The sequence below is a fragment of the Pseudopipra pipra genome, chromosome 1 (genome assembly GCF_036250125.1).
Source record: "Pseudopipra pipra isolate bDixPip1 chromosome 1, bDixPip1.hap1, whole genome shotgun sequence".
NCBI classification, from domain to species: Eukaryota; Metazoa; Chordata; class Aves; order Passeriformes; family Pipridae; genus Pseudopipra; species Pseudopipra pipra.
This window is the reverse complement of record NC_087549.1, coordinates 39,414,245-39,436,350: the sequence shown is the minus strand read 5'-3', so window position 1 is coordinate 39,436,350 and position 22,106 is coordinate 39,414,245. Positions and strand designations below refer to the sequence as shown.

The following is a 22,106-nucleotide window of genomic DNA, read 5'->3' as shown; positions in this document are numbered from 1 at the left end:
GCATTTGTATAAGTCTGTTTGCGCTGTCACTCAATTAATTGGTCACAGCACCAAGCCTGCCGGAGTTCAAGAAGTGTTTGGACAACACTTTCAGGCACATGGTCTGACTCCTGGGGCTGTCATGCAGGGCCAGGAGTTGGGGTTTGATGATGCCTGTGGTTCCCTTTCAACTCAGGATAGTCTATGATTCTATGATCTTATTATTTTTCCAGTGTTACCAGTAGGATATTTTTCCCCAATGGAAAAGCATGTAGTTTGAGCTGGATAAACGTTATATGCAAAAAGTAATGAAAACAGGATTTCCCTGCATTATTTACTGGGCAAACTATACCAAAAAGAGTCGTAAATGTTAATTTCATTTTGAGGCAGGCACAGGTCATTTGCATTTGCTGTTTTTAATTTCTTTTTTGTTGTTTGATGGAGAGGCTAAAAATAAGGGTAGCAGGGGAGTGGTTTGATTTGCAATTACAATTCTATTTGTATGGCAAGCCCTAGTTTCTATAATATCAGTTTCTAGTTCTAATTTCTATACTGTTGTGCTAAAAATAGTAAAAATTTAGAGGGATCCACTAAAATAGTATAGTAGCTGCTTATTATTAGAGCAGTATTACAGTGTTTCTGGAAAAAACTGATTAAAATTTTTTATTAGAAAAATCACATATACATCACTCCTCTTTCTCAATAATAATTTTGTCTATCGTATTGAGATCCCAGAAAATACCCTTCAGACAACTGTGACAGAAGACAACTAACAGAAATTAGTTGTGTAATACAACTTCATGGTTTGAATTCCTGTTCCTGTCCAGGTGTATCAGTCTGCATCTTGGTTTGCTTCAGTTTATCATTTCCTGTGCATGTCGAGTCTCTGCTGGGAGAAAAATCCTTCTGCCTGTATACAGCAATTATAGTTAAGGTGTTCAAATAAAAATACCTATACCTTAGGAGAGATTTGAGATTTTTTTCAGGACAGGATTCTTGTCTTTTTGCTCCAGGGAAATAACTCACCTGTCTATCCTGCTCCCTTCTCCAGATGTGCAAAAAATATTTGTGGAGAAGCAGCATGGGAAGAATTTACTCTAATCCAAAGAGTAGATTTAGTTTGCTAGTGAAAAATGGGCAAATGGTGTATACAGTTCCTTAGATACTATGTAACTTTTTAGGATGTTGAGGGGAAAGATTAGGTATTAAAAGCACAAGAATGAAAAATGAGGCACAAAAATTACCTCTCTTGGTGTTTGAAGTTAACAGACGTGATTGCATTTAATGGCATATTGGATAGATTACACAAAGTTCTCCCACTCCCACCAGTAACAACATCCCACAGCCTGTAAAAACACATTCCGCTTTGTAGCAAGTTTCAGTTTTCCACAAATTGCATTAGGATGACAACACTGCCTACGTCTACCTTTCCAAACAGACATTTCAGTCAAATCCGTATGGAAACAGCAGTGTTGCAGTACTGCATTTTTAGGCAAACCACCGGCGATGATAAGCCTCAGGGTTGCATTGCCTAAGTAAGCTACCCCTACAGTCTGTTCCCTGTTCACCGGGAGAAAAATACAGCACATCCATACTGCACTCGCTACATCCAGGGATTTTCAGACTGGGGGCAGCCTCATCCACTAAACAACTATGGTATGGTGCAATAGTGCATGCATGTACCAGATCAAACTTCAAACTACTTTCTGCACGTACTTGCATAGCACTACACTGAACTAAAGCTTTTTTTTCCTCTCTTAAAGAGACCTTTCTTTTGTGGGGGCAAAGTCTTGGATGTAGCAGTCCTGCTTTCCAGGGTGCGAATCACTATTCTGATGTGTTTGTAGGAGTCTGTTATCTGTTCTAATGGGATTATGTCTCTTTGTGTAGTCTCTAGAAAAATGCCTAAGCAGCAGATCATCAGCTAAAGTGAGACAGTTTCTCTTCTGACACTGTCTTGCATGGGGTCCAACAGGGAAGGTGCCCACTGTGGAGTGGTCTCTGGTGGGACAACACTGACTCTGAGGTTCTTCTCTGAGACTGGACTGTGATCTGCTCAAAACACAAAACCACAGATCTAGACAAAACTGCTAAGGCTCTCCAAGTAAGTATGTACTTGTTTTAGGAACCAGGAAAATCCTGGCTACATGATTTCCTTTTGGGGAATTTAGCTGTTGCGTTGCTATTATACGTAAGTCATCTTCTTTAGTCTTTCTGAGTTCAGGATATTCTCGACTGTTTTCTTCTGCCAAATCTGTAGAAACTTGTAAATTAAACTGGTTGAACACCAACTATTAGTCACCAGTGCTGTAGGACATTTTTTTTTACTGTATGCTGTAAAAACAACAAAATAAACATAAGCATTCTAATCGCTTTTACGACGTTTATCAAATCGCTCCAGTAAAGCCTTCCATATGTTGCCTGGAAGTGTTTGGTGCTTTCTTATGAGAGCCTGGACAGCAGTCTTTGTCTGAAAAGAGAAGAGAAATTTGCCTTTACAGACCTGCTTATGCATGGAAGAATAGTATAACCCCTGACTTCTCAGAAGTTCAAGAGGCACTGGGAAATTCACTCATAAGATCCAGTCTAAGAAAAAAAATGTCTTTTATATTAGCTAGTTGTCCTACTGACACTTTTCTTGGAAAGGAAAGGAACAAAAACATTGATTGCAGTTTGGATAGGCTCAAATTATTGAGTTTTATAAAGCTGGGCATTACTAAGTCAAAGTTGCCTTTAACATATACAAACATTAAGTTTGTGCAATCTCCGTCCCTGAAGGTTTTCATCAAAAATGCTGGACAAAGCCTGACTAACCTCATCTGATCCCATAGCTGACCTTACTGGTACTAGGAATTTGGAGTGGGAACCCCTGTCTGTCCTCCGTAACTGGATCATATACAGCACGCATATAATAAGAGAACTCATAATATTCTCTACATGAGATTCAAATGCAAGTTCAGGAAGAGAATGTATACAATATTCTGTATTTCTAAAAGAAATAAGAAATTATCTCCTTGTAGATTTAAGCTTGAAATAAGGGTACTGATCTACTCCACTGATCTACCCCAGAGTCATGGTAGAATATCACTGTGAATATAAGAAAAGAGTAGCTGAACCTTTCCTGACAGGTTCATGTCCTAATTCCTTTCTAGGGCAGGATCCAACAGAGGTCAGCCGGGCACTGCTCACCTCAAACGCCCATTAACCTGCTTTTTTCTTTAAGTAATACAAGCCACAGAAGACCTAACTGTACTCCTACTGACGTGGGTGGTGGTCAAAGTGGGTGGCCAAAACCTTGACTTTAACAAAGTAAATCAGCATCATGGGAAATTTCAATTTCAGTTTTGCAGGTACACAAAATACTGTTCCCCCAAAATACAAGAATATAAATAACAGTAAGGGCAGTCATATTGCTTCCAGCCTCCTAAATATGCTAAGACCAAACTCCACAGCTTACTGGGGCAGTTCCCTTGTAACAGACCGAACCTGTCTTTCTGGTTTCACTTTTGTGAAGCCCAGAATCTGCAGCAGACCCTTGAAAAAAGGAAAAAAGAAAAAGAAAAGAAAAAAAATGGAAAAAAAAAAGAAAGGAAAGTTGGCATTCTTGCACCTTTTGGGGAGCAGCAAGGTGTTTTTTCATCAGTGATTCATAACAAGTGTTTTGATCCATGTGCTCCTAGCTTATAGATTTATGTTTTTGCATAAAGCCCTCTCTTCACCTTCCATGACAAATTTTAAAAACTATGTTTTCTGTTTAGCTTAATATTTTGAAAAATGCCTAAACTCTGGATCTACAAACACCTTTATGCTCCTGGGAACCACTGATTTCACCAAGCTATAGGTACTCAAAATATTTTTATATTTTGGATGCAACTCATTTTTTTAACATTTTTCTTTTGACAATGAGACTGGAGCTCTTGTGGAACTTTGTTTCTAGAGCCCTATGCTATTTAGAGAAGATGCTCAAAGTTATTTGTTATTTATGAAATTTATTTTCATGGTTACTGAAAACTGCACTTAAAACACAGTTTACATAATTTCAGTTATCAAAGTTACCAAAGGCATGGGAGAAACAAAGTTAACATGCCAAGAAGACAGAGTTCACACATTCTGAAAGGATGAGGGCATCCCAATCAACTATTACTATGTCAATACTTACTTGTAGGTATCCCTACATTAAATAATCACGGACCTCAACTGCCCATAGCTTTAACAAGTATATTTGTCTTTACTGAAGCATGAAAAAACCTAGCTTCAAGTACATATATAAGAGAAGGCAAAGTACATAGCTCAATTTTGCAAGGAGAAAAAACTTACCTTTTCGACTAATTCCTCTGTAGTTATATTCGGATCATAAGGGATTGGCTTCCCAATGTATGTGCGAAATTTGACTGGAAGTCCTCCATATGGAGGAATAAAAGGCAATCGAGTACTTTCATATAACTGTCTAAAAAATCCTGAAATAGTTTAAGGGAGGAAAAAGTGAGATTACAGCCACAGAAAACACAATCCAAACTTGAAATCTGATTAATGTCGAAGACTTATTAAAAATGCATACTTTATCTGACAGTCAAGAAGTTGTTACAGGATTGAGGTAACTGTCCACCAAAATAAAGCTCAATAGACCTAATAGATCACTGAAATAAGACTGAATTAAAGAATCAAATCACACAGCACAAACCAGTTATGCACAAGCTATTTCCATATCTGAGATACCTCTAACCCATAGCAACTGTGTTAGAAAATGCAAAGCAAGCAGAAGTCTGAAAAGCAAAATCTAAGAAAAAAGTGAGAGAAATCTGAGAGGAAAGTGGAAAAAGCATTCCAAATACTTAAAATATATTTTTAACTTCTTACTTCTTTCTTTAAATGTCCTATAGCCTTCACGGACATTTTGAGTATACATTGGAATGATGGGCTAAGGGATCACAAAAATAAAACAAAACAATGGAAATGTTATACCAGGTTTGAATTTATGTTTTAGTGCCTGTTAATGCAGCTAAGAAAATCACTTGAATACAGAAGATAATTATCAGACAGTTAAGTAACAAACAAGAAATCTTGATATAAAAAATAAACTCAAGAATAGAAATAAAATTCTATTTCTTAGCTCTCATAAATATCTGTTTTAAAGCCACTATCTGTAAGGAAAATTACTGACATTGTATTAGGGTTTATATAACTTTTATGTTATATATTTATTTCAGTACCAATGACTGGAACATAAATGAAGTTTTGCTGTTTCCTTGTCTAAAGGTTTCATCATAAGTGGTGAATAGGAGAGTATTCAGTTTGTGAAGTCTAGCAGAAAGCAACTAGACATTCATGGTTGGCTCATCTGCTTCTCAAAGAAGGGTCTCACTGAAGCAGTCACGTTTGGATAATATTTCACTGGAAAATATTTCTGCAGATCCCTTAGACAAATAAGGCAATTGTATGTCCTCACTGACCTGGACTACACACCTGCTGGAAGGTGGATACTTAGGCAGTTACAGAACACGTTCATTTCATTACTGTGACTAAAAAGAAACACACTTGAAACAGTCACGTCTTACAGCCTGAGGTAAGATTTCACAATTTGTAGACAAACTGACAGTGATTGTATCCATATATGCAATGATTTTTTGGCCACTATTGTCCTCTTTCCTTTTTTTAAAACATATTTTGAGCATGTTGCTGGAATTACTTGTCCATAAGGTAATGAAAGAAGACTTTTATGCTGTTAAGAATCATTACCAGAGAACAGAAAACCATAGGACAAGAGAAAAACGAGCAAGAAAACCACCTAAGTAGAGCCTAACAAGTAACTCAAAAGTGTTGGAAACCACTAAAAGGAAAAAAAAAACCCTGACAGATAACAAAAATATCAAACACACATAAAGTTTTTATGGTAAACCCTTCAGAATGAGAAATTAAGGCAAATTATTAGATATAACCCCTTAAAAATAACCAGTAATATCTTTTAAAAACACGTAAGTACTGGATACTAAAAATACCACAGTTGGCTTCAGCTATTGATTGAATACTGTATGTCTAACACGTAAAATGCTTGAAACCCTCTGTCATACAGACAAAACACTTTAAATTTTAGAAATAGTGCAAGAGAAATACATCTCAGGCTATAAAGAAATCTGGCAGCTACAAAGGCTATTCTCATACAATGATCAGCCATTGAGGTACAGAGTAGGCAGCAACCTTCAGTCCCTAAGCTGGAAAAAACAGGTACACATATAAAATCTTACATTTGTAAAGCAGCACAGTCAGATCTGCAGTAACCCCCGGATTTATATTTGCCGTGCTGGAATTGAGCTGGATCACAACCAGTCAGCTTGAAAATCACAGAATCACAGTATAGCTGGGGCTAGAATGGACCTCTGGAGATCAAGCAGTCCAAACCCCTTGCACATACATGAGAATTTTATAAACCATAGTCTCTGTTTATCTTTTACCAAAATAGAATGGAACCGATTTTTTGACACAGATAAAATTCAGGGATCTTCAGAAACGATCAACCCTCCCCATTAACTTGTCAAACCAAGCCATAGGCAGAGGTATTTCTGAAGGTAAGGGTATTTCTGAAGGTCAGGTCCCTGGCATAGATAAATTTGATGGAGACAAATATATGTCCCCGAGGCACTTTGAGTCATAACATTAAATAGTAACACTCTCCTTCTCTGACTCCTTAAGCAGAGTAATTGCACAAGATGAAGTGGAAACTGAATGTGGAAACCTTTAGGCAAGGACTGAGGCTGAACCTACCTTCATTGTTTGCTTTTCTTCAACTTTTTCAAAGAAAGAACTATTGAACTTCCGTAATATTGTATGAAGAGTGGGAATGTCTATTCATATATAAAGTTGGTTTTGAAATCCCCATTCAAGTCATCTGTGGCAGGTTATTAACCACAACGTAGTCATTTTGAATAAAGTGTGTGTGGTTCTTTGGTTGATGGCTACACTGTATGTAAATAAATTCAAAAAAGGCCCTTATAATTCTATTTTGCCTTCATTCAGGATCCAAGCAAGTATTAGCAAAATATATACGAATTGCTACATTATAGAACAAGTTCTGATAGTTAGATGAGTCAATGCCCGGTCTTTGGTCAACGTACAAGACTATTCTAGTCAGTATTGAAAAGGATGCAGCAAGAACAAACAAACAATCCATTTTAAAATTTGTCAAAAGATGGGATCCAGTTGCTACTTTAATATTGCCTCCTCTACTGTTAAACGCACAGTACTTTTTTTTTTTAAGTGTTTAGTTACCTAAGGTGTGTCCAATCACATATTTCCAGAGAAATATCAAAGATGCAAGCTAATTACAATGATGCCCACCACACAGGGATCCACTCAAACCTTCTGATCATTAAAAAAAGCCCAAACTGAAGGAGTACAATAATAAGTAATACAAGAGTTCACAGCACTGTAAAGGTAAGCTCAGGATAGTAGTTGTCGAAGGATAAAATTCTCTCTACCCTCCTGCTAACAGTCCTATATATTACCAAACATTATGCAAATGACCACAGGATCATTTCACACTGAAAGAATCTTATCCTCAATGAATACCCAATTCATTAAATAAAATTTTTTTAAAAACCCACAGATTTTGTCAAATAGAAGGTGCTAACAATTTTAGGTACTACTGTTCAGCTATTTCCATGTGCTTCTAAGTTATGTAAAACTGGTAGAATTAAGAGGATTACTAGCGAGGATTTTTGTGATGTGTTTTGATCAGGGTGGCAGTCTATGTAAGGGCACTCAGAGTTTTTTAATTCAATTTTTATTTAAAAAAAAACCACAACCTATTACACTGTATTACTGTAAGGTTGCAGGTGAAGGGAAAACATTTGGCAATAGATTGTTCAAATATTTGAAGTAGCTTGAAAATCAGATATGAAAGCTAAATCACTAGAAATCACTCAAGTTGTTAAAGTGACACCTCTTTCTGACTCTTTGAGTATATTATTCACTTAATACATAAGAATACTATAAGGGAATTCAAAATGTCCATATGAATGGACTAAGTTTATCCTATTCACATTCTGGTATTTACCTAGTAGCAGTGCTGTACGGGCCCGCACAATATATAAAGTATGGAACATTTACCAGCCCACACTTTTGAGAAAAAGGACAGGAAAGGGAACAGAATCACATCAAACATGACTTTTTAAAAGGCCACATAACGAGACATTGATGTAGAAATAGGTCTCCCAGCCTAAAATTACTTTATCCACTGGGTAAGTGCCCCTAAGTTAATTCTAGTGTTTAGTTATATCCCCACAAAAATTCAGAGATAGAGTTATGAAGAAATATTAACCTGAAGCATGAATTTTGCAACTCCAGGTACTTTGCAGTAGGAGCTATAGCACAAAAGACCAAAACAAAGCTTGAGAAGCAACAGATCGGATGGGGTGAGAAAGAGAGATAACTGCACAAAAATCTGAAAGGAATGGTAAGAAATTCAAATTTCATGGGAAGAAATCAACTCCCTTTACAGCTTCTCTTATATAGACAGAAAAGTTTAAGTGGAAGGTCAAAGAGCACTGTAATTGATGAGATATCCATAAGAATGTGAAGTAAAATTGATGGTTGTGCAATTCATGAGAAAGCAGCAGAAAGCTCATGGCAGAACAGATGAAACCTGGATTTGCACCAGTATTGTCAGACACAAAAAGCACCAGGTATGTTAAGTCTCAATTAAGGCAGAAAACTTGTATCTAGTGGTGATGGGGATGAGAAGTGGCAGTTAGGAAGAAGACAGGGTTGCTGTTCATTTAGCTGTATGCCGACCCAAATAAAATAACTTCCTATGAGATACAGGCTCACAGGTGGATTTAGACAGAAGAAGTCAGAGCTACTGGTAGAGGGTTGTATTTGAAGATTATCATCCATATGGAAACTGTAACTGAAACACTGGCCATGTGTATATTGGTGGAGTGCAAACCAATAGAAGCACACCTCTAGAGGATGCTGAGGATCTGACATCAACACTGAACACATTTCAATGTTCTGTTTTTATGTAGAACTAATACTTCTTTGGTACCACTGACTGAATGCTCATTTGCAACTGGAGAGTATTAGGTCCCACTCCTGGTTTATTTTCAGCCAAATGAAATGCAGCTCAGGTTCCTTAATGTTCCTTAATGTGAATGACAGAATGGTGAGTGAGATGAAAAACTGCTTCAAAAGTGCCCACATGAGTCAAACTCAGACATTGATGTAGACATACCTTGGGTTAGTTGATGCTATCTTTCACAAACATGAAGAAAAGTAAGGGAAAGGACAAAATCCGAGATCCTCCCAGAATAAATGAGAAGAAAGATAAAGATAATACATGAAAGAGCCATAAGAAAACGTCTGGGTATATAGAAGCAATTAAGATGGAAGTAGGATGAGAAAAAAAGAATGAAACCTTAGGACAATCTGGAGAAGGACCACAACAAAGATTTCTGAAGTACAGCCAAGATGAGACACTGGATACCTGCATGATGGAACTGTAGACATGGAACTGCAGAGGTGGATGCTTTGCAACAGGCAAGAAAAAGTTCAATGGTTCCACAAAATCCTTGCTCCTTATGGATTAATGTGCTTGAGTAAAGTGATGTGAAGAGGTAAAGAAATCTTTACTTCTGAACCATGTTTTTTGCCTGGAAGATTTTCCAACAAATACCCCTAAGCTGCCTTTTATAATGAAGCACGTATGCAAAAGGTATAAACTGGGATTGTTAGTGGTAGTAATAATAATAATAATAACAATAATAATACTCACCACTTTTGCATCTAGAGCAACCTGAGCAAAACCTTTTCTATTTCCCCACATGAGTTGGTAACTTTCATCACTGAATAGTGCTTCTCTAACTCCACCTGGTGAGATGGACACCAAGTATCCATTCTTGAGTGCAAGGAGACACTCCTCCCTTGTGCCTGGTATAACACCTGTCACTCTCAATAATAATTTAAGTCCTGCAATAAATAAGTAGCAAATGCATATTATTATAACAGTATATCACAAACACTGCTTGCATGTAGGAACCAGATTACAGCTAAATGAAAATCTATTAGATATATTTAGACCAAGACAAATTTTTATGAAGGACGTAAGACACTTACAGAGGAAATATTGGCAAAATGACAAAGACATGAAAATATTTTTGCCCAAATGTTATGAAGATGAACCATCTTATCAGGAGCATCTCAATAGACTAATGTTTCCACATGCTATTTTCTATACTTATCAAAACACCCGCTATGCAAGCAAAACTTGTGCATCATAGCTAGAAATCTGAAAACAAGTGTCTATTCCTCTCTCCTTCTTTTTATATACTTCAATACAGGGGAAAAAATCAGTACAATAAAGATTACTGCAAAAATAAATACTTGAGAAGCATCTATTTATTTTAAAAGAAAATGTGATGTTTAACATTTTAAACATTTAGTTTTCGAGTTGTTAAATTGTGTATTTTGTGGTTAAATTGCAAACTATGTGGATCAACTTGGACTGCTGTAAGACTTAAGATGCATGAATGACAGAAGTCAGCGGGGCAATTTCAGCACCACATGAACATTTCAGTCAATCTCCTTCCTCTGTTTCCGTAATTGGGATTTCTCTAAAAGACAGATTTAGAAAGATGGAAGCATTCTATGCTTTCTTATGTTATATTCACATTTTAAATATATTGGTTTGGAATTCCCATCCAACTTTCCACAAACAAGCATTTCCTCAATCTGCAAATTCACTGTTCGAACAGCATAATTTGCAAAGAAATTTTTTTATAATAAACGTAAGCAATAACTATGGACTGCCAGAACTGGTGCTTAGCAGTACAACTTTGACAAAGGTCTGCAACAGAAACTTTGGAAGACAATGGAAAACACAGTGCTGAATCTTGTAATTTTATTTAATCTCATTCAAGGTACCATGTTTGATAGATCTTTCTGTCAAAGACAGATGCTGACTTTGTTTAAGCCCTTTGTGAACTCAGATATATATTTTGGTTTTATCCTACAGTCAGGAATGCCGTATCCTTATTAAGTGAAGAGGTACTTCGTTTGCTTGGCTTTAAAACTTTTTTGACTGTTAGGAATTATAATGTATCATATAAACATTTTTTCACTTCTTATTCCCTTTTCCAGATCACACAGAATTTTGTATCCCTCAGTCATTCAAGACTTCTCTCTTATGTACTGTCTCTTCAAAGGAAGCCATGCCAGGCCTCTGATCATCATTGTTCTTTTTTTGTAACTTTATTACTTTGCAGCTACTCTGAGATGTTATTAATTCACAAGAAGAATTCTCCTGTAACCGTGATTAATCCTATAAATAAATTGAACTGAGGTTCAGCATATGTTCATGAGCATTCTTTAAAGAACCTATCCATGAAGTGTAACATTTCTTTGCAAAAAGCAAGTAAATATGGTAGAGCACATTAGGGAGAAATTATGCTCAGGCTATTACTTTTAGCCACATTTTCTACTAATGCAATGGAGAGGTCTGATCTCAATTATTTGTGGTCTTTTTTACCAAATGCCTTTTTGTAGCCTTTTTATAGGTTGACACCATATTTGGCACCTTCTGTTCCTCTAGCATGAACATAATTCAAACAATATGTTATGCAGACACCAATAGTCCAGAAATTGCACAGCTAAGTGTATTACTGAGTCCTGACCATGGTGTACTATACATTTTTAATAAAAATCTGTGCTACAGACACTTCAATTTGAAACAGCGCCCTCTTATTTATCCCTTAAAAAGAGTCTCTGTTGCAACATTCTGCTAAGCTTTCTCTTCTTTTGTGGGTACTGTAAAAAGCCAGTCATCTCTTGACAACTTCATACTTCTGATGTGCTTAGTACCACTTAGTACCTACTAAATGCACTTGTAAAAAATTCTTGTCATCTTTCGAGGGGTACCTGAACATGGTTTTCACATCAAACTTGCTTCATACTATTTGTTTTCAGTGTTTGGACAAAACTTCCTTTTCTGAAGAGTATCCTTCTACTTCTAAATAGCTTCCTTTACTCTTTATTATTATAATAGCTTTTAATATAAGTAGTATAAAGGTTCCTTGAAATAGTCTCCCTGATATTCCTTTGGGATGCTCTTCTTTATGCTTTGTTTTTATAAAATTGACATTTTTTTGTTTCTCTGTATCTTCTCCTTTTCATGATGGAATTTTTCTTTCTTTCTTTCTCAGTGTACAGTGTGTTGAATATATTGTGGTGGCCAGTATTACAGAGCTCTCTTCAACAGTAAAATCTTCAACAAAGTCATACTCCACTGCAATGCCTACCCAATGTAGAGGGCAAGTAGGTAACTGATATCCTACCATTCCCTGAGCTCTTCTGCACTCATAACCCACTGCTGACTACTCAGCACTAGATCAATAATAGAGTCTTATCCAGCACTTTCTACTGAGGCATGACATTACATTTCAAGAGGAATCTAAATCTATTCGTTGGCTCTGGAGGGTTTACCAATGTTTTCACTGAAATGACAGGACATTCTACCTGTTTGTCCTGTTACACCTACCAACTTCTTGTTTAAAAGTCTAAAAGCAGTCTTTTAGTTTGAAAGCTCTCTTTAAAGCATAGCAAAGTGTTTAAAATGTCAGGTTTACCAAAACTAGCAACAGGTTGGGTGAATCCAGAATGCTTAAATACAAGGGAACATGTTTTTACCTGGTAAACGAAAGACAAAATGATCAGCTACTGACAGACAAAGTCTTTTCTTCCAGAGAAACAGTCTCGACAAAAAGTAAAGGTAGTCTACAGGAATAGCTCCATGGTAATACACAAGAATGCCTGGTCCTTCTGGTAGGTTTTCCACACCATGAAGCTCATAACCTGTTTGGAATGGAAAATAATACACTGACAATGATATCTGTTAATCATCTGGCAGTTTAAAGAAAACCATTTACTGTCCTTTGTTAAATGACTTGCAGAGAGTTGTGAAAGTCTCTGCAGTAGCATTTAAAATAATTAGGTTCTGGATGGGACTTTTGGTCAATAGCAAAAATAAAGTCCCTCAAACAACATAGCTTATCACTGGACTGATTTATTGGTCAGTTTAATCACTAGATGAGACCTGAACCTGACATTTTCCCCAGTGAGGGAACTAAATAATTATTTCCCATTAGGAACTTTTCTCAGTACATAGTACAATAATAATAATTTTTTAAAAATTACTAACTGGTGTGAAAACAATTCATTTGCAGAATTAGAGGCAAACAGTCTGGATGCTTTCCTGAAATACAAAAGTATGAATTTCCATTCTGTATCAGGCAGAATGAAGAGTTTGGGATTTTACATAATAAAATGTTTCTATTTTTGAGAATGGTGAGATGTTTAAATTGAAACCACAACCTGTAAGAATTCCAAAGAGAGGTTCTCTACACGAGAGTGAAATGTGTTCACAGTGGGAGGGAATTTCCTCACAGACATGGACTTCTATGAATCCTTGTCCTGGCTCTTTCTACGTTTGAGTTAGGTTTTAGGTGGAGCCAGATTAGAAGGCTAATGTATACAAAGACGTGGGAAAGCCATAGCTCCTGCCAACTAAGAGCTGTGTTCCATCTTGTCTGCCTTCATCTCCATCCCTGCTACAGCTCCTGTCATGAGCTGTTTGGATGGGATTGGAGCAGGCAGAGACCTAGGAAGAAGTGAAGAAATTTTTATATGCAGGATGTTCAAAGATTAAGGGAAAAGCATAGCAGGATAGCAACATAGCTATTAGTCTTCATCCTTAGAATGGTAAAGTTACCTTGTGATAGTCTTAAACCACGTCTGTGGAAAGAACAAGAGCCTAGCAGGCTGCTGAGGATTTTCGTACAGAGTGGGGTGTGTTGAAAGTATCTGGAGGTTGAGTGTAATGAAACTGTAAAGTCAGGTTAGTTTTTAAATTCTGCCACAGTACAAACTTAGATGTGATATCTAATTACTTCTTCATCCATATAGCTCTTAAAATTATTTTTAATTGTCACAACACAAAGTAGTTTTTACCAACTAAAAATAAAGTAATTACATTTACAAATAGAACTAACATCAACACTGCACTTCACTCTGATACCATATACAGAGAAATGCACCTGCCTATCCACTTAAGAGAAATTTACCCCATATTAATTAATTTCTCCCTTTCATTCTGCTTATTCTATATTGCAATCAGTCTTCGAGACAGAAACTTTTGGGTTAGATGCCATACAAAGTACAATAAATGTAATTTATTTGCATCCATTTGGAAGAAAAAATTAAAATTAAAACTACTGTGTATTTACTACTTACTGTAATTCAAAGCTTCAGACAAGTCATGTCATACTTACCATGCCATATTCTTGCATATATATCCCAAAAGCTTGCTATGGTTTTCCTTGCTCTGTCCCAAACATCACTCAAGGGATCTGCTTCTAACTCGCTGTTCCTCTGATATATTAAAAGTGAAATATTAGAAAGGTAAATGAAAAAGCCAATTGTTAAAGGAACTATAAAAAAAACTAATATTGCAATAATTGTGAGTGAGGCAATGATCAAATGAAAAAGGTATTGCTTCAGGAACTCCACAACAGTCCATTCTTCCAGTCCGTAGACAAGGCAGCTGAGGTCAGTCATTGGTATCGGTCCTGAAGTGCAGGATTCTTTTCCACCTATCATGTCCTGCATGGAGAAGGAAAAAACTCAGCTGTAGTTTCTAATCATGGAAGTTTCTCAATTTAGGCAAAAGGCTTTCTGTAGATACACCTGATGCCTATTTTGGCATAGCACAGGTTCAAACATTTTGTCTCTGTCATGTTAAGATAGCTGCTGGCTATGAGATTACTATATGTGTTTATGGATCCTTTTTATACAGCTAGATAATAGAGGCTAAAAGGAGAAGGGCTGGAGTCCAAAGAAGCCTCAGGATCCCTACAACATGGCTGATCAGATTATTTCTCTGTGTAAGTGTAGCTTACATTTTAGAATCTCAGAAGAGGGTAAGTGGTAAGTATTTTCAGCAGTGTTAGCCAAGACTGCTGCCAGAGGTGCAGAGGGTCCATCCTCTGCAGAGGGTCCAGCCTAGGCTTCTGCTCCCTCCCCTTTTGGCAGTAAGGGGATCAAACAGCAGAGTGAGCAGCTGAAGGGCCAGCAAGCAAAACCAGGGCAGTCGTGGCTCCTTCACAAGGCCTGTAAGCGCCTGGGGCAGCATTTGGTATTGCTGGGAGCACTGGGAAAAGCAGCTCTTCAATCCTCATCCATACAACAATTCCAATACACCCTTCTTTCCAATCTTCCAGCCCTAGCAAGGGCCAAGAGGGCTCCATGGCTTTACTGACATGTTTGCCACATGGAGCTCTCAAGTTAGTCTGTTCCTACAGTGGACCCTGTCAGCCTAACAACAGGTAGTGGTTACCCTGGAATGCAAGAGCACTTCAGCACCCCTGGCTGCTTTTAAGATTTTTGAGCGTTAGCCAGAGACTTAAACATTGCAATCCAGTTCAGTAATCCATAACTGAATACAGATTTTATTTGCCTCAATCAGGCTGCTACTTGTTTAACAAGTTTTCTGCTCCAACACCAGAACAAGTACGTACAAGAAACAAATCGTAATTGCCACAGTCAGTGCCAGGATCATAAAATACAGCAAGCCCAGACTTTTCTAACTTTATGTCTTCAGCTGCACACTTATATGAGCAAACCTGCTGCACCTAATCACTCCACTTTTGCTTTCCTTCTTTGAAGCCCTGGGTAGAATATAGGGGTGGACTGGTGTAAAGCACAGCTCCCTTCAGAATTACGGATGAGAAGGAGTACAGCAAACAGCAAAAGCAAAAGGCAGCCACAAACAAACACTAGAGTCTAACATTCAGTAAGGCAAGCAAGCCCCATGACAAGCCCTGTGGACTGAGTAGCTGCAGTAGCTATAAATTTGGTCTTCCACATTCCAATGGAATCTGTCCTTATCTTAAACCCTTCAAAATCCATATTGGACACCAAAAAGGACCATTGTGGTTTAACCCCAGCAGGCAGCTGAGCACCACAGAGCCGCTTGTTCACTTCCCCCTGCAGCGAGATGGGGGAGAGAATCAGAAGAGAATCTCTTGGTGTAAGACAAAGACAGTTTCATAGGTAGAGCACAAGCTGGAAGGATAGTAAACTAGGAGCTCAAAGGAAGTACATGCTGTATTAAAAGACGCTCGGCATGGTGTAAACAAAAGAAAGTCACAAGAATTAATACAGAATTGTTTATATCCTGGTGAATGTTTATATCCTTTATATGCCTGACTAAGATATAGGAAAATCTAGAAACTGTCACTGAAAAGAGATTTTATCAATAACATCAAACTAAAAAATGAACAGTCTGCATGATTCAGACATTAAAATCTCTGCTGAGACAGTGTTCAAGAAGGATAAAGCTAGTGGTGTGGTGCTACTCTATAGTTAAGTTTTTAATTGCTTAAAGTTGCTGATAAGAGCACGGACTACAAATCCTCAATGCGCGCAAAGCATGCTATGCTGACAGAGCCCAGGAGAAGATCACATTAATGGCCTGTCTCAGGATACTGAATCAAAAATACTGAGCAGTACTTGGAATAACTCATTCAGCCTGCAACAGAGGGTGAAGGAAGTGAGTAGATTTTGCATCATTATGGGGGCTTCAGATCTGGAACACAGATTAGTACAGCCAGTACCAAAACTGTCTTAAAATCACAGATAAAATATCCATATCCACAGTAAGTGCATCAATAATAACCCCTATATGATATGGGGATTAATTTGGATATATGGATCACTGGTGAACAAGAGATCATATAATCAATCTACCAACACTTTAAAGATTAACAAGTCCAGGTACCTTCTTGTACCTAACATTCATTTTAAAACCACCTGAAATTCCCTCTGGCCCCCGATATTCATTTCTAGTAACTTGAAAGACTAGAGATAATCCACTGGATTGGAACAGATTTAAGATTATTCGTAAACCCTCAAACACAAGTAATTGCAGACTCAGCAGCCAGATAAACTTCTGGCAAGATAACTGAGAAGCTGGTATGTGATGAAGGTCACTGATGCCACCCTACAATTTTGTGGGAAACAGACCTTGTAAACAAATTCACCGCCATTCTTTGAAGGAAGTAGAGGTTTCATAGCTTGTGCAGGTGTCATGCACATACAGTTTTACAGGGGCTTCTCAAAGAGTCACTTTAAGCCACATATAAGCTGCTACTTGAAAGTTGCCAGCCCCTTCCACCAGCCCCTTGCTGTATGTTCTCACCCCCAGGTTGGTCTCCAACAAATCAGCTTGGCTCCCTGCTAACAGGATGCCTGTGAAAATGCTGGCACAAGCAAAACCAGCCTTGGGAACAGCCCAAACTTAAGTTGGCCTACGGGTATTATGCAAGTATATTACTGATGATGCTTGAAATTTTTATTAAAAAATAACAGCTCTTTTAAGTGGAGCACATATGAAATGGATGATGTCATCAACTAACATGACGAAAAAGTATCCATCAGTGGCGGAATCTCCACCAAATAAGAACTGAGTCTACATCCTACATTATTCAGCATTTTCTGAATTTTCTTCTAGTATTAATAGGATGTTTACATTGATCAGTGTAAACAGTGTAACATCCCATGATTCTTCTTCCTCCATCCCAATTTTTATCTAACAGAAAATCACTTGCTGGCTGGAAGATCACTACCTTTAACCTTGTTTGCTCACAGACTACAGTATAAATGAAGACTTTAACTTACTTATTTCTGATTTTAAGGTCAATGTAGACACTGAAAAAAGCTTTAGAAAGAAAATAAAATACTTCAGTGTGCAAAATCATACTTTTAAAAAAGCTACAAAACAGATTTTAACAGTACAGATTGGACCAAACACACCCGCAAGTAGTTGGGTACACATGGAGTGAGTTCACCTTCTGCCAGCTAGTCTGGGTGGGTGGGATACAAGCTAATTCAACATCATTCCAGTTGAATCCAAGAGCGGAGAAAGAATAAATGATTGATAAATTGAGGAAAAACTAGAAGTGGTATGTTTTTTTCTGGAAATTGTTTGCTCAACCATGGTTCAGTTCCTGCTCACTCAGTTCAGTGGTACACTACCTCCAATATTTCATAAGGAAAGAATGAACTTTGATCACTGAACCGTGGACCCTGGTTTTTGGACCATATGATGTGAGTCACATCATTCCTCTTTAATGCCGCTATAATATCAAAGGACTACAACGGGACAGGACTTCTATTTTTCCATGTTCTACTGGCTCTCACCAGTCCCTTGCTGAAACCACAAACACAGTTTCGAAGCTTTCTTTCTATCAAACACCATATAGGAAGTTACTACATTTGAGTGCCTATTGCAAGGCTACTACTAAAAACCTTCTTGATCGTGCACTAGGAGACAATGCAAGAGTGTTACTGCAACATATTTACTCATAACTGTTTTGGTTACTCATTGCCCCAAATGTCAATATTTAAAAGAGAAATTTTTCTTATGCTTTTATCAAATCTGAGCCAGGAGCAGCTGCAATGTTCTTCAATACTGAATATCCTATAAAAGGTTAACAAGTGGGTATAGTATTTTATTACTGAAAAAAAAAACAAACATTTTTTAAATTGTCTACATTTTTTTCATCTTATCTAGTGATGGACTTTGAGCTACTGTTCTGAGTGATTTCATTGTTCTCTACAACACGTGCGTTGACATATGAAGTATTTGTTTGGGCTCCACCTATAAAGCACATTGAATTCCAGAGTAATAGCTTTATCTATAACAAAAATTAGATGATATCAGAGAGAAATTAAACTACTGTCTCCCTACTTAAATGGGAGCTCCCCTTTCAACAAGTCTCCTACAAGTTGTTCAGATCCTTAGCTCTTGATGAAGCATCATTTGTTGATAAGGATAATCTTACCAACACTATAATCCCAGGGAAGAACAAAGCTGTCACAAGAGACCTATTACAACAAAATTAAAACCTTGTATCTGGCTTTCAACAATGACTGAAGGATTATAATCTTGGTCTTGATGCTCACCAGTTTGCTCCTGGCAGTAGTATAGCAGAGCATAGTGGGAAGATCAGTGTAAAGTAACTGCAGACTCTTCTAGAGATTATTTTTTGACACCTGCTCTCTTGTGGCAGGCTCCTACTCTTTCATTGAACTCAACTGCTCTGTTTCACACAGGGAGTCATCGAACAGTTACAGTTCTGCATCTTACCTTTCAATGTAAATGAAATTCCAGTTTTACATTTCCTGGATGTTTTGTGGCAGTTTCATGGAAAATTACTCTCTTGCTGATCTCACCCTGTCAACACCCACTTTATTTGGCTCCATAAATCCACCCTACTTGTACACTCCTATGTTTCTAGAGCTTTCCCTATCTTCAGTACATCTACTCCAAAAATGAAGGGTCTATCCCCTCAGGAAAGAAACTACAAGCAATTACAGTGCCCAGTATTCCAGCTTTTCACAGTCATTCCACCTTTTGCACACACTGAGGATACCTAACCTGGAGTATTGTTTCCCGTTTACAGCCTCAGCAAATACGGGTAACTGAATTCCCACTCAGGTTTGATTGAGCATGTGGAAATTAGGCACTACCCTGACTGAGCATACTTGCTCAGCTCAGTTCCCAGAAATGTGGCAGGTAAAAGCTGGAATAATAAAATCATAGACTCATAGAATGTTTTGGGTTGGAAGGGACCTTAAAGATCAGCTGGTTCCAGCTATGGGCAGGGACATCTTCCACTAGGTTGCTCAACGCCCCATTCAGCCTGGCTTTAAACACTGCCAGGGATGGGGCATCCACAACTTCTCTGGGCAACCTGGTCCAGTGTCTCAGCACTCTCACAGTAAAGTTCTTCCAGATATCTAACCTAAACCTGCCCTCTTTCAGTTTAAATCATTCCTCCTTGTCACTACATACCCAAACAAAAAGTCCATCTCCAGCTCTCTCGTAGGCCCTCTTCAGATACTGGAACGCTGCCATGAGGTCTCCCAGAACCTTTCTCTTCCTCAGGCTGAACAATCCTAACTCTGTCAGCCTGTCTTCACAGGAGAGCTGCTCCAGCCCTCTGATCATCTTTGTGGTCCTTCTCTAGACCCAACAGGTCCATGTCTTTACTGTGCTGAGGACCCCAGAGCTGGATGCAGTACTCCAGGTGATGTCTCACACCTGGAGCGGGCTACAGGGGCAGAATCACCTCCCTTAGCCTGCTGGCCACACTTGTGATGCAGGCCAGGATATGGTTGGCTTTCCGAGCTGCGAGCACACACGGTCGGGTGTATGAGGAGCAGGATCTGAGTTCAGTGCTGGTACCCGTCCTGCTCAGGCACAAGTAAAATATAGCAAGCGCCTTTTTCTCCACCTGGAAACGTCATTAAACGTTTCCAAACGTCAACACTGGGAAGACTCGGGCGGTTTCTCCCATTTCAGGCGCTCAGGGTCCCTGAAAGCGAATCGCGGCTGAAGCACGGAGGTGCTGCAACGCTGCCGGACCCTCCCCCGTCGCCTGCTCCCCGCGGGGCGACAGAACCTCCCCCTCCACCCTCCGTCCCGTCCCGTCCCGTCCCGTCCCGTCCCGTCCCCCCGCCCCGCTCACCTGCCCTGAGCAATCGCGCCGTCCCCCGGACCCCGCGGATGGGGCCCCGTCCCGGGATAAACGCGCTGCCACCCCCGCGTCAGGGACGAGGAGGCGGGGCTGGGCCTGGCAGCACCAGTGGGCTGCGCGCTCAAATCTCCATTTTTAATTCTTCAACAATAAAAATCTTTGGGCGGGCGCCGGGGGCCCCGCCCTGGCGCGCCGGGGTGGAGACGCCGCTTCCCATCACCGGAGGACAGGGGAGACGCGGAACCTTCGGTGCAGTTCCCTGGTTGGAAAAGAGAAGCCTCCCCGGGACGTGCTTCCAGCCAATTCATGTCTACGTTGATTAAGAAAACTTTCAGAGTGTCATTGACTGCTGAGTTGAGAACATATTTTTGCAAAGAGAATGGTTTTGAGAATGGTTTTGCAAAGGAAAGAATCTCTTCAGAAAGTTTAGGAGAACTGTGTGCCACACAGACTTGAGGTATAATTAAAGTAATACAGAGATGGACTATGCTATTGTGGCTAAATTAAGCAGAGGAAACCTGAAACATAAAAAATACTTTTATGTTGTACTGTTGTTCACCCTATGGCTTATGTGATAGTAAAGATGAAGGAGGAGAAATTACAAAACGGGAATGAAAAAATCAAGGTTCAGACATGGTAAGAATAGAACCAGTTAGTTTTCTCAATCTATGCAAGAACAATGTCTAGCAGTATTATTGAGACTGATAAGACCAATAGGTACCACTTTTAAAGTTCAGAAAATCATTAATCCAACCTGTTTAAGACAATTGATAGAATTTCATTGATTTGATTTGATTTGCTTTGATACAGAACAAGAAACTGAGGAATAACGGTGACTTGCAAATGAAGAAGAATGGAACCTAGAATGTAGTTTCCCAGGTGAACACCCAGAGAAAGAAAGTCTATAGGATTAGAGTCAACTCCCTAAGAATGAAAAGTATTCTGGCAGAGAATGTGGTGATTGTCTCTTCCAGGATGGAGCATATTGATTCAGGACTGAAAACAATCCTGAATAAAGGCACAACTGCCCACCAACTGCTGTTTCCAGTGTGGCACTGCTTTACAAAAGATTCACACAAACTTGAAAATGTTCTGCTGACTGAAAATATTCAGTAATACTGTAAAGGAGATTTCCAACGCCTGTCCATTAGGATTTATTCCCAAAAAGGATTCTTCAGCATCAAGACTTCCTCCGAACTTTTGAGAGGCTTGCTTCAGCAGACACAAGCAATTAGCTTGCCACCTGCTCTTCAGAAGACTCGGAGGATAGCAAGCACTGCTCTAGTCTCAGCATCTCCTCTTAACGTCCACATTTATCCCAGTTGCAGCCCTTGCATGGCTCCCATGAAATAAAACATGTGCTTGCAGTACATTTCTTCCCACACATGCACTATGCTGTAGCTGTGGTTCAAGGGAAGTAGTTACAAACCTGCAAAAAACCATCCACCAGAGATGCTTTCCTGTTGGCTTCTGGCTACTATGACTCAAGACAGACTTGTTCAATAAAAGCTTCTCTTGTGAGGGAAGAAAAGACTTGATATT

General features: G+C 38.8%; 1 protein-coding gene across 3 annotated transcripts; it reads right to left on the bottom strand.

Annotated features, from left to right (window-relative positions):
* Nucleotides 1–1,234: 1,234 nt before the first annotated feature.
* LOC135413342 (DGAT1/2-independent enzyme synthesizing storage lipids-like) lies at nt 1,235–20,700 on the bottom strand. 3 transcript variants are annotated; one of them, XM_064652947.1, is made up of 7 exons: nt 20,556–20,700; nt 14,295–14,625; nt 12,655–12,819; nt 9,746–9,939; nt 4,837–4,897; nt 4,297–4,436; nt 1,235–2,449 (listed from the first exon to the last, which is right to left on the bottom strand). In XM_064652947.1, the coding sequence occupies exons 2-7, from the start codon at nt 14,620–14,622 to the stop codon at nt 2,345–2,347; spliced, it is 993 nt and encodes a 330-aa protein (XP_064509017.1). In that variant the 5' UTR covers nt 14,623–14,625; nt 20,556–20,700; the 3' UTR covers nt 1,235–2,344. The 3 variants fall into 3 exon arrangements, with proteins under 3 accessions (XP_064509017.1, XP_064509008.1, XP_064509027.1); XM_064652938.1 differs by lacking the exon at nt 20,556–20,700 and adding an exon at nt 19,880–20,333; XM_064652957.1 differs by lacking the exons at nt 4,837–4,897; nt 20,556–20,700 and adding an exon at nt 19,880–20,333.
* Between the last annotated feature and the right edge of the window lie 1,406 nt (nt 20,701–22,106).